Here is a 13555-nt window from a genome sequence, read left to right on the forward strand (position 1 = left end):
TGAGAGGAAAGAATATAAAAAGAGCAAAATTTAATTAATAAAATCATCCAACAAAGACTGTCTCATCTTGTACTCTCATAGCTGTTGTAGTCCTACACCAAGGACTCTTCTTGACAGGAGGATGACTGCAGGATTCCCATGTTTTCACAGCAGTTAAAAGGGTCTTCAATTTCCATCAACCAGCAGAAGGCTTCTTTAGGGAGTCCTTAAAGGCTTTTTTCAGGGCACCTGGAAAGGAATGCACATGTCCTAGCTTCTTCCAGAGCTTCACAAACAGCAACAATTACCCAGGTGAAAGGATACAGTGTCAGTAAATTGTTGAACTCTGTAGTCTCCTGCTCTCCCTCAGCTGCTGCCAAACCAATTTTTAAAGCAAAATCCCATCAGCTCTTTCAGTTCCACCAGGTTTTGGTCAGGAACACGGCTCATTCCTGATGGGAAAACCTTGAATCTGCACTAGAAGAAAAGAAATTCCACACCTTACATGTTTATGTTATCTTGTTACTGTCCACGCAGGAAATCAGGGATAAAAGGTCAGCCCAGGTGCAAAGAGAAAACAGGAGTGTGCAGCAGAGGCCAGAGGGGCAATGAAAATACAGCAGTAGCAGAAGAAACACATCAATATTTGGTTATAAACTTTATTTCAAAATTCAACAGTTCAAAGACAATTCATTGCAAGCATTTTAGCTTTTCAAAGATCCCAAAATAAATTATATAAAATACTTGAATAGTTCTAAATATTAAAAGGATCATAAAAATTAATGGTGCTCTCATATGCCAAGATTAATCCTTTTCCATTTTGACTACATTAGAAGTTGCCTGTGCAGGGATTATTTTTAGAGCTATGCAGGAAACAATACAGTTTTTCAGGTTTTGATGCCTCAGTAAAGATTTGCAGGCAAAGGCACTTAAGGGCAAGAAGAGATCAAGAGAGATAAGATCCCATTAAAGTCAGATCTCTGCACTCACACACAATCTCTAACTAACACTGCTGTTAACTGCAGATGGTTTTAAGTCAGAAACATTATTCCATATTGACAGAATGGGAAGTGTGCTTTTACATTACACTGGATACAGGGGAGTTTAATTTTCCTTCAAGACCTTGACACCCCCACAAGGTTTCCGGGGCTTTCTACAGAGGTGTTTTCCAGAAACAGTGTGTTTGTACAGGGCCTATCTTGGCAGATTTGAGCCACACTGATTTGTACTGTCCTCAGCTCCCTGTTGAGGAAAAATGCCATTTATTAAAAAATTAACTTTTTCTTCCTTCTTTGTGCCACATTTCTTCCCATGGGAAGATTTATAGGAAGATGGATAACCACAGAACCAAGCCTAGTGTCAATCACCACTCACTCCAACACATTCCATCACAGTGGACAACAGAACAACACCCAAGGCTAACACTGTGCAGGCTTCTCTTCCTATTGTACCACACCAAACTCCTGATGTGTAGTGAACACATAATTACCTTCCAAAGTAAGGTATGAGTTTGAAGGCCATCTCAAGGTTAGTATCAGATCTTTGATAGCTGGGAGATAGCATCCCCAAACTTGGAAAGTTTTAGACACATTTTGAATCACCCCAGAGAACGCTTGCTCCTTTTCACCCTGGTTTCTGCCTGGGTCTGGGTCATCCCAAGCTCCAATCTCCCATTAATCCAAGAATTTGTCTATAGACAGCTGCTGGCCACATGCTCAGCTCAAACACAAGGGTTTCTCCTCTGTATCAATTTCCTAATACTCTCATATTGCTCATTACAGCACAGTAAAGTAAAAGAATGTTTTCTTTATTGCATTTGCTGCCTCAGTATCTCCCTATAGGATGACAGGCCAGGCAGGTATTTGGTATCAGCCTTGGTCCTGACACTTTACACACTCTCCCTTTAATGTGTCAGGCCTCATCTCTGGTTACCCTCTGGAGAGATCCATGACACAGTCACAGTTACAGACCTGAAATATTATACACAACAACTCAGTACAGCACTGCTTCCATTTAGCAAAATAACCCTTCTTCTTCATGTGATTTCCAGAAAAAGAAGGAAACATATCCCAGCTTCTACCAAAGGATTCTATCCCTTTTCTTTTATGTATATTTTTTTATCCTTCCTGCAGATGACAGTCATGTGACCAAAGCACCAGCAGGAAAAATGTACCCAGTGGGAGTGCAAATGACATTCTTCAGACTGCTTTGGGTATGGAGAGCTCCCAAAACTGCCTTTGGAAATAGCACAGGCAGCATTTCCACCGATGGGATTAAATGAAATCAGCTGCATTGTGCTGCAGCCATCCAGTTTCCTCTTTGGCTCTAAGTACTGGCACAAACTGTGATAAGCCTCAGATAGTCTTCATTGAAATCACAGAGCTGAGACAGCCCTGACTTATTGGTATTCTGAGAAACAGTGCTGACTGATTTTTAATTTAGAAAAGGTGATAAAAATCTTATATTTAAGAGTGTGCTTTCTGTTTACTGGAGACTTTATTACTCTTTGATGACAAAGAAACCATTGGTGTTTCCCGAAAACCTTCACCACGTGCTTGTAAAATTAATTTCCCCTTCCAATAAGTATCATGATTTATCTAGCTCACCTTAAAAAAACCCACACACATTTCAATGTCTTTGAAGGATGTTGGTGCAACAGTAGGAACTATCCAGTCAAAAAGTAGAGTTTGCAGAGAAGATTTGGAAAGATCCCCTCTGATGAAATCCTCAGCAGCCCATCAGGTCTTTGGTCTTTTCATGGATAATTACATTGTGAGTGCTTTTTCTGGATGCAGCACTAATTTGTGTTATAATCCAACCTACCACTTCTGCTCCCAAACCAAACTGCCTGGATTAGATATGAGCAATGTAGCCAGGTGAGCATTCCAGACAGTTATATCTCCTGTGTCAAGTATTTTTACACATTAAAAGTTGACCATGAAAAAACACACATAATTTGTGACTTTTTAAGCAGAAAAAACATTCACAAGGGTATCCTTTCACAGCACATTGATGCTATTACACACCTGCCCTGACAAATCCCAAAAGCTGAATATGTCATCAGACATTTCAACAGAAAACAGTACTACACATAGCATCATACACACAGAGGAAAAGGTCAATAAATAAGAAAACCCAGCTAATACAGTGGGCCTAGAATAGCCCTATAGCAAAGAAATGGCTTTCTAAAAGCCTTTACAAGGTCTGCACAGACTGTAAATATTCAATGTAAAACTTTTTTAAAAGATATTAAAATATGATAGAGTAAAAAATTTAAATAGTAAAGCACAGATAACAAATACCAGTTTGCATACACGGGCTAAAAACTGGAGTTATGTCATTTACCACTTTCTGATTAAACAAATTCTTTTAGTTGACCTGAAACAAAACTTTGTTTGGAATTAAATATCTTAAGGCTTTATTGCTTTCATTTTAATTTGGCAACTGAATTTATAATCCTCATTAAAAACATGGAAGTGTTTTGGTTGAGTTTTTAAATCCAAACTCTCTGTGTACCAGGAGGGTAAGGTTAAAAGTCAGTCAGTGGCTTTTAGCCATAAAGTCTGCAGAGACAACACATCAAAGAATTACTCATTTGTGGCTGAAATCATGTGAACTGCCATTAAAAAGGGGCTGATATTCACCCTTTTTCCATCTTTGATATGCTTGATCTTGGTACAAATAGTTTTGTTGGTGAACCAAATCATTCAAGCCCACCAGAGCCTGTTAGCAAACCTTAGAAGTGGGTGTAGCTTTTCTTCACCTGCAGCAAGGGAGGGACAACAACATCATCATCGGAGTCCTCGGAGTGAGCCTCGTCCAGGGGCACACAGGGAGCAGAGCAGGACCTGTCTGAAATGATTCCAGCAAAAAAGGTCATCAGCAAACAGCACTGACCAAAACAAACCCCTGGGGCAATTCTCTGAGCCAGGAAGTTTCCAAGCTTACCTGGAGTCATCCAGTGATGGCTGACTCTGATGTTTTTGTGCATGGAGCTATTTCTGTTCCTCTTTAATGAGCCACAGTGCACAGCAAGGGTTGAGCTGACACACTGACCATGCATGAGCTCTCTTATTGCTTTTAAATCTTTGCAAGGGTTACACACATACCAAGTAAAGCCATTTGATACTGAAGCCATTGCAGGTGAAAACCAAATATTTATTAAATGGCCAGAAAAGGAAAAATTGACCCAAGCTTAAGCTACACAAAGAGGTCACAATGAGAACCTGACTCAGATATAGATGGAACAAAGGGAAATAGATGCAAAAAAGGTAGAAGCTCTCAGTCACTGTCTTTAACCCTTATACATGTAAAACACCCAAAATATTGTTTACATGCTGTTCTACTCTAATGATAATAAAAACAGTGAGCACACACCATTGGGTTTTCCCCTTTTTAAAAAAATTGTTTCTTTGCTATTTTCCTGGATGTGTTTCTATGCATATCAACCATTCCAATATTTAAAGTTCAGGTTGTGAACAGATATTCCTGATGATCCCAGTAAACACTGGAGAATCAGAGGCATAAAATGAATATATACAAAGTCCCTGACACAGGAAGAGCAGCACCAGCAGCTTATAACCCCTGTGCAAGAGATGTAGGAACTAAATGATGACTGCTATTAATACCTTCCAGCACAATATCCTCCCCTCAGCTATTAATACCTTCTAGCACAATAGTCTTCCTCAGCTCCACTTATTTTTCAGTTTCAAACATAAATTCTCTGAAAAGACTCTCCCAGAGAAGAAAACAAATCAAGACAACCTGTGGTAGAAAGAAGAAACAGGCAAGAAGCTACAGCCTGAGGTTTTGACCTGAACTGGAAGGCACACAGAATATTACGTAGGGAGAACAGACCTGCCATGGATCTTGTAGTGAAATAAGAGACTCCTGACACAGGAAAAAAATATCCTGGTATGGAAGAGCAGGCATAGAGACAAAGTGGAAGATGGAATAAAGAAAAGGGACCACAACTGGCCCAGGGATAGGAAAAGAGTGACAGAGCCTGTGAATGGCAAGCGGGATGCAGGGAGGCCATTACATTACATTGACCTCAGCCTAAAGAGCAAGGAAACATAATTTTCTAGTTAAGTGAAAATCTTATCTGCACTAGTCAACAAGCAATGTCAGAGTTTTTCAGGGAGATTTATGAGCACTGGTGATATGGAGGAGAAAAGGGAACTGCCAAAACCAGGCATGATAACCAGAAGAAGCAACTCTAAGAATAAATATATTATACATGAAATAGCTTAATATTATCCAAATCACACTTGATTATATCCGGCTCTCAAAAAAATATGAGATTTTCTTGTCCTCATTTTCAGTTTGATTTCAACTTTATCTTGGTGCTTGTGATGGCTAAGCACTGATATGAGTTAAGGGCTGTATGTAAATTCATTATGATTCCAAAAAGGCCTGAAATGAAGTTAACAGTTGGAGCCAGAGTGGTCAGTAATATGTAAAGGGAAATACTGCCCTTAATCAAGATTGCTGTGCATGTACAGAACATATTCTTCCTTCCTGTCACTCCTCTGACAGAACAAAATAAAACACAACATCAAGTTTCACAGGCTGAATTGTTAATATCTCTTTCATTTCATGGGGAACAGCAGAAATGGCTTTATAAAATCTCCAGGTCCTGAAGACAAGCAAAGCAGCACCGAATAATAAACTTAAAAAAAAAAAAAATTTCTCTTTTCCTAGGAAATACAGAGACATCCAACCTGATGCAAACAATGCTACACCAGGATTATATCCATTCATTCTAGCAGATGTATAAGGTTTTTTAAAACACATTTTCATCTTCCCCATTGTTCTTAAAATAATGCCAAAAGGGGTAGTGAACTGAAATGATTTATTGCAATACAGATATTGTCTGAAAGCTTAAGATCATTTTAAGACCTAGAGGTCATGAAATGCAAGTCTGGACTTGGGACAAATGAAGAAAGAACTTGTTCAACAGCTGCATGATTTAAAGCTGTAAGAATTTGATTGCTTTTAAATCACTCAGCTGCTCAACAAGCTCCTTGTCTCGCATCTTTTCCAAGCTGCAGGATGACCACTGAAATCCCAATTTATCATCAAACCCCAATTTTGCCAGTGGATTTTTCTATCAGTCATGAGCTCAGAATGGTGTGGACTTTCAGTTAACTTTAACTTTAGTTTAAGCTACATAAATCCACATGGCAAAAAATCAAACTGAGGGGTTGCATTTACACCACGATGCTCTCCTTCCTTTAGGAGGTTTCTCCTAATTCATTTTTTGGGAGATTTTGGTTAAACACTCCCATGTACCAGGACCTAATGCTTCAGAGGGCTCAGTGCCAGGCAGTCTTTGGGGCAGCTGTGCAGTAACAGAAGCACATCCCCAGTGTGCCTCTCCACAAACCACCTGGATACATTCTCTCCTCATCCCAGAATCTGAAAACATCTCCCACATTGATAAAATCAGCAGCAAACAAAACCTGGTCCGCTCCCAATCACTCCTTTTTGATATTCACCAGGAAAGGACTGCAAGGAAGAAAGTTTGAAAGTATGGTTTCCTCTGTCTCTCTTCCAGTATAAACTATTCCAGACCTTCTTCACTCATCAACTTGTCATCAAAATCTGCAATAAAATTTAGCTTAGGAGACTTCATAGCTAGACAATGACTATGCTCTGCTGGTACTCATATGACTGGGTTTATTGGACTTGCCTCATCTTACACTCCTCTGTGGGTCTTAGAAGGACTAAGCATTTAAGGGATTCTTTCTCTTTGAGTAGAATTTCACAACTGGTTTACCCTGGCTTTAGAGTGAGCATGCCAATAATGACTACTGCAGCAGAGCTCAGGCAAAACCAGGTGCTGCAGCACTATTTTTTCCTGGATACTATCACCAGACATAATTTAAGTCACTCAAAACTCAAACATCATCAGAAGCAAGTACTACCTACTCCTTCACAAAGTAGAACATGCCTCTGAATATGGAACACAGTGAAATTTCTTAAACACATTTTCTTCCACTGAAGTGTTACCTCTGTTTTCACAAGCCCTGCAAATCTGGCTTATTCCCCACCTCCTGTCTTAGAGAAACAGCCTCACTGCTTACAGCATTCTCTGTCTCAGAGCAAGCCTGCAGGGACTGAGAGCTTTTCATTGACAAAAAAACTCAGCCAGTGTTCCTCAGGTCACACTCAAAGTTGCTCCTTTTTTCCCCAACTGGTCCATAAAAGCCTAAAACATCCCACTGTGGACAGAACCAGCCCTTTTCAATTTAACTCCTTTGAAGCTGCATGTCTAAGGCTGTCTTATCTGCAGCATTGTTTTGCCTTTCTTACTCAGAACTTCTAACATCCTCCTAAAAGCCTCTTTGGCTTTAACTCCATCTTCTCATAAACAGCAGTAAGGAATCCAAGAAGAAAACCAAATGGCACAAGAGCCATGAAAATGACAGATTTTATCAGTTTGTATTACAGCAGTACTTGCTGGCATGGTTATCCAGGACTTCATTTTTCCCCCTACTGCAGCAACTGAAGACTGCTGAAAACACCATGACCAAATGCACATGGCTGCCTAGGATGGCTCTTTCTAGCAGATGTCTGTCTATCTTCTGCTGAAACTAAGTCAGGTTGGTGCAAATGCTCTCAGCTTGTCTATGGCTAAGGGCCCAAAATGTGATGGGAAGTACCATACTCCAGTTACAGGGCTGAAAAGGAAGCAGAGAGGCAATACAGGGGAACACCATGTTCCCTCAATAATTACCACTTACACCAGAGAGACTTTCCAAACCACAGCTGGGACAAACAGACAAAGCACTGTGAAGAAGCTGGTGCTGAGGCTGTCAGAGCTTTTATTTTTTATGTAGGGAACTGCACGTGCCAGTAGAAGCAACATGTCACCAAATGAAGCCACCCACATGGAGTATAAGGATGCACATGTGTGCACACATGCAGATGTTCTCTATAAAACTGTGCATGCACCCACTCAAAACACCCAGACTTTTGAACACAGGGGAGGGAGATTACCAGGAAGAGGAGATGTGAGGACTGAAGGTCTCTGGGGTGCTGCTGAGCCTGGTTTCTCCTCTGTGATGGGAACTGCAGGATCAGCTTTCCCACTGGGGGCACTGGGCACAGAGGACCTGCAAAGAGACACACTCAGAGCATGAGGCACAGGACAGTGTTTGCAGTCTCTCTTCACACGCTGTGCTGAAAAGTTTCTTGTGTCGCTGCTCTATCACCTGCAGAGTGAACCCAGACACTAAACAGAGGCGACAGCCCTGTAACTCTCCTTGTAACCATGGCAGCTAACATTAAAAACTTTCAGAGCAGTAAACCCTGGAGAGAAAGGAAGTATTTTTCAAGACAGAGTCACCATAAACCTAAGCAGTAATCAAATCCCTGCACCCTGCCTGAGCTAAGTGACTTGATGGCATTCTAGCTTCTCCCTCTTCTTCCCCCACATAACCCTTCACCTGCACATGTCAGGGCTTCAGACTCACACATTAAGCAAACATATCAGCAATCTGTGTGTTACAATAGTAACCTTTCTGTCCCAAAGAGTAATTATTTCACTTTACTTTCACTCACTGCTATGGAAGACAACATGCAGCAGGATATGGGAAGACTCCTGCTGTCACAAAGCTCCTTTTAGTTGCACATCTTTTGAATCTTCTGAGGAACAAGCTCTCCCTTGTCTTTTTTGTAACAATGGCCTTGTTCTCCTTCTCTGCCAAGGGACCCACACTAAAACTCTATTTAAAAAAATACTCCTCTCCTGTAATAAAAATTATTTTGCTATTGCATGTTGCAGAAGTATCTACTCCTGGCTTACCTCTCTTGAAGCAGTTCTGTACGTGCTAAGTGAGCCCTGAAAATGGACTGGATGAATGTCACAATCTCATCTCTCTCCTTGCAATCAGAAGAAGAATTCAAGGAGTCTGACATGGAAGGCAGGCAGGAGTTCTGCAAAGCAATCAGATAAAAGAAAACTGACCTTTTACAGATTGCACAGAAGCTCGACAGAACCTTTCACAATCTTCTTGATTGTGAAACTGGCAGTAGAACAAACATCCCCTTCTTTTGGTCTGCAATTTTTAAGGTTCTGTAAGACTAAATCAGCAGGAAATGCAAATCTGATCATCATATAAGCTTTGAAGCATCAGCATTCAATTAATGAAAGAGCAGACACCTGCAAGGAAAATTCCATTTATTTTCCAGGAAGGAAACCTTTTGAAGATGAAGGAAGTAAGACAACCTTCATAATGGATTTATTTTCTGCTTGTATCAAGCCAAGTATTCAGTCCTCCTACACTGGGCCAGCTTACCAGAATCAAAGAGCATAAAAAGTGCAATCAGATGGACAACCTGGATGGAGAATCACAAATTAACTATAACCTGCTAAAGGTCCAAAGGATATTTGTATACCCTGGCAAATGATTTACAGAAACTGGATGTTTAATTGGTAAGGAGATTTTTTCATACTCAGAACTAAAAAATCTCGAGCAAACTGGACATGAGAGAAGACACCAAGTCTTGGGTTGAGCACGCTTCACCAAAACTCCTTTGCTTTTCAATCCAATAAAAGATGTTTTCCAGATTCTTCTTACTGAACTTTGGTGAAAAAAGTTTTGGTGATTGAGTAGGTAAAGTTTTGAACAGCACTCCAAACTAAAGACTTAGGGTGTGCTATCTGATGGGAGAACCAGGGAAAAAAAGAGTTTCAGTGTTACAGGCCACAAAGCTGAGACATTACAGCTTTACTTCTAAGAAAAAGTGTGAACTACAGAAAGGAAGAAGGCAATGAGCTCAGTATCTTTCTAGAATTACAGTGGTGTTGCCAACCAGCACATTAAAACAATCACCATGTGATTCAACAAATTAAGCCTGGAAATAAAGTCCTTTACAGTGCAAGATAAACACACGAGTGATGCTGTGTGACCCATCTGTCCCCACAGTTACCTCGGTGAGAGACTTTGCATCAGGCACCCCAGCGTGCAGCAGCATTTTCTGTCGAGATAAATGTCCTCTGAAGGCTGCCTGGAGCAGAACAACTGCCTGCCATGGAGAGAAGTGGCCATTAGCTCCTCTGGAAGATAACCCACAGACACTGCACCTCCAGGGTCAGCTCTGGGGTTAAATTCCATCTGGGAGGTGCTCAGGACTGATCCTATCAAATGTCAGTGAAGTTCTAGCTGCCAGCACCAGCCTGAATTTCACCAACACTGCACCATGCTGCCATGCCCACATTGCATTCTGGCTACCCAGAGGGCTCTGAGATGCTCTGCTGCAATCAGAAACCAAGCCAAGCCTGGCAGACCTTGTGGTGATTGCACTGAATGCAAGGCCTTCCACTCCCCTCACAGATTTTACTGGGTTATAATAAAAAAAAGCATTTAGAACAGCATGTTTGTGTCACATGGTTAGAATAAATTCAAATTTATTTTAATGTTCTGGAAGAAAACAAAGGTAAGATGATACATTGTGCTATTTGAAAAAAGCAGTTTAATTAAAACCCTTCTGCAAAACATTCATCAATAAATGACTTGGTGTGACAAACTTTTCATTATCTTCATAATTCTCACAGACATTTCTCCTTAGCAAAAGCTTTAAATCCTATTTCAAATCTTTCTGAAGACTCATCATAATGAAAATCAAATCAGGATTAGAATTATCTCATTCAGAAAAACATTCTAGTCTGTTGGTATCAGATTTTGTTCAGAATTTGCAGAAGCTTTCACCTTGCAGAAGGTGCCAACTAGGGAAAATTTGAGACCAAAAATTTGAGACCTCTGACAAAATACATGCAACAAAATCAGGATGTCAGAAGGAAGATTATAGCCAGCCTGAAGAACAAATATTGTATTGGCTGTTTGCCCTTTGATACAAATCAAATCTGTTGTGCTGTTTGGTTGGGTGTCATAAACACACTCACCTCATGCAGAGCAATTTCTTCTTTCTGAAATGAAAAATGCCCATGTTAATGCTACAAATACATACAAGTTTTATCTAATAAAGATTTGCCAAATTTTCCCAATAATTGAGACACAGAAAACACCTGTCCCAGTCCCTGCCAAACTCAAACAACATAATCTTTCAAGATGTGTGGACAGATGCTAAAACAAGAGTAAGATTCAGAGGGGGATGTCCTAGCTGTCCCCTGATAGGAGAATCTCACCTTGGTTTTGTACCTCTTCCAGTATCTCTGGATAATTTTGGCTGCTTGTTCTTTCCTGTGATTTTTTTTGTCTGTGGAGACTGGAGGAGCCTGCAAAGGAGAATCTCTCAGTTAGCACAGTAAAGACAGAGCTGTGAGGGGACAGATTACAAATGACTCAGGAAAATCAGCACCAGAGCTCATCCTGCCTGCAGGGCAGGGGGAGGTTGAAGAGGAAACTCTTAGTTCTGAACCCTGCTCATGTTCAGGCTCATCATGGAGATGACTCTGAAACATATCCCTGCCCCCTCTGTGCCCTCAGCAGGGCATGGGAATGGAAAAGTTTCCATTTGCACACACTCCTGTTTTTCTGTGCATTGCTAAGGCACTGCTAACTCGCTGCTTTGTGCTCAGAAATGATTTGTATGTTAGCAACAGACTGAGAACAAAAATCAAGTTATCTGATTTTGCAGTTCTTCTCCAGGAAAGACAAGTATTAACTAACCAGGGAGGTCTCTTATGCCTCACCCTGGCAACTGTTGCCCCATAATCATCTCTCTGAGCTTACTGAGACCTGGCTATTGTATGACACCAAGCTTGTATAAGTTGGCATAAATCTACTCTTCTATCTTAATGAAATTAGTTAGAGGAAAAAGGAAGAAACCAAGAATAAAACAAGAATTTGTTCCAAAAATTTCTCCAGAGGTGTGGTTGCATATTCCACCTCTCACCATTTGATCTTTTTAATCCCTAATTATCCCACCCTACTTGTCATACCTCACATGCCAAACAAAAGTTAAATGCAAGTTTAAAAGACTAATTTAATTTGTTGGTGTAAAATTTTAACTAGAGGAACAAGAGATTTTATAGACTCTGAAAAAAACCTCTTGATTCTGTGAAAAGAATTTATTTATAACCTAAACCTGCCAAGCTCCAAGCTTAAGTTTAGCAAATGGATCATGTCATATTAAAAATGACAACCTACTATTAAAATGAGAAATTGGTAGGAACTTAGTGATAATTACAAATAATGGGAACATTTCAATAAATGGATGGCTACTGGCCAAGAATATATATAGTCTGCAGAGGGAAAAAGGAGCTGTTTGTTGGCTGTTTTTAAAGACTCCAGTTATTTGGTATTCAAAACATCCTCTAGCATCTATGAGCCTGTAACACAGAAAAGAATCTACAGAATGACACAGTATATCAGAAACCAGAACCCTCTTAAGCCACTGGACATTTTTATTAGTACTTTTTACAACATGTATTTCAGGGTCTATTTATTTTTAAGTGCAAATCAAAATCCCCAGTAATAATTTCTAACTAGTATTTAGTGAAATGAGATTAACATGGCCACACTGCCTCTGAATGCAGCTCTGTCAGTGCCCATCCATCTCTGCTGGCCAATTACCTCACCTGGAAGAGGGACAGAAGATTGCAGAGATATCAAATTCAGACATATTGTACAAAACCCCAAACTGATTCCACAGTCACACTTAATACTGTCCAGGACTAACAGATGCACAAATATATTTTAGATAGAATACCTCAGCTCTAGGAAAACTTCACTTGGAAGTGAAGTCCACTTATGGTATTGACATTTTCCTTAATTCTTGACTCAAATATTATGTTCCACCAGCAGCAGAATTAAACCCCCTCAGTTTCCATGATGAGGAGTGTTACATCCTGTAAATCTTCCCATGAAAAAGCACCTCACTTCCATCCTAACAGAAAAGCAAGTATTTTCTGACTGGACAGCTCTTGTGCCCTAAGTGACCACCTGGCCAGCAGGAGAAACACTGAAAGGGGATTTTTATCTTTTGCCAGTCTGCTAGGGACCACATTTACCTGTGCCTCCATTCTTTATCTGACTGTTAACTCCTACAAAACCTCCCTCCTTCTACAAAATCAAACTGAAATTAGGCAATGGCCTCAGATGCTGTAAGAAGATAAAAGTAGCCACAAATTTTTTATTTTTTTAAGAATTGGGAAAAGCCCCAAACACTTAAAAGTTTAAGTCTTTTGTAATATTACACTGAGCAAGAAAAAAAAGCAACAGCAATGCAGAGGATTACTAACAGAACAGCTTCAAAAAACTCCCCAAGCTGCAGTGTTAATTATTGAAATAACTTATTTCCAACAAATATTGGGAGATAAACATCATTATCTCTATGATAAGATTTGATGCATCTCTGAAAAAACTCTTAGTTCTTTAGACTACCAGCTCCATTTGAAATCTATATCAGGCACAAGGAAAAAAAGAAAAACACAAACAAAAATGTAGCTGTACCTTATTAAGATTTTCCACTGTATCTTCTGTCATCTGTATTTTCTCCTCCTCCAGTTTTAACTCCAGTTTCCCTACTTTCTGTCTCAGGTTCTGGATTTCCTCACTATTGTTGGAAAAGCAAAGATATTTATAGCTTATAGAAACTTTCTGTT

General features: G+C 40.0%; 1 protein-coding gene and 1 non-coding gene across 7 annotated transcripts in view; both read right to left on the minus strand.

Moving 5' to 3' along the window:
• IQCE (IQ motif containing E) overlaps positions 1-13555 on the minus strand; it is a 26883-nt gene continuing 13328 nt past the window's right edge. Inside the window, exons 16-23 of one of the 6 annotated variants that reach the window (XM_030284368.4) lie at positions 13404-13506; positions 11135-11224; positions 10892-10915; positions 9919-10014; positions 8792-8922; positions 7984-8099; positions 3743-3831; positions 1-228 (exon numbers count right to left, since the gene is read on the minus strand). In XM_030284368.4, coding sequence (XP_030140228.4) covers positions 220-228; positions 3743-3831; positions 7984-8099; positions 8792-8922; positions 9919-10014; positions 10892-10915; positions 11135-11224; positions 13404-13506 — 658 coding nt within the window. In that variant the 3' untranslated portion in view covers positions 1-219. The other 5 variants (XM_012577857.5, XM_030284364.4, XM_030284366.4 and 2 more) reach the window with 5 other exon arrangements.
• On the minus strand, positions 5923-6008 carry MIR1781 (microRNA mir-1781). The gene has a single exon (NR_105667.1). It is a non-coding gene; the product is annotated as a microRNA mir-1781 (primary transcript).

This window comes from Taeniopygia guttata, chromosome 14 (genome assembly GCF_048771995.1).
Source record: "Taeniopygia guttata chromosome 14, bTaeGut7.mat, whole genome shotgun sequence".
Classification (NCBI taxonomy): Eukaryota; Metazoa; Chordata; class Aves; order Passeriformes; family Estrildidae; genus Taeniopygia; species Taeniopygia guttata.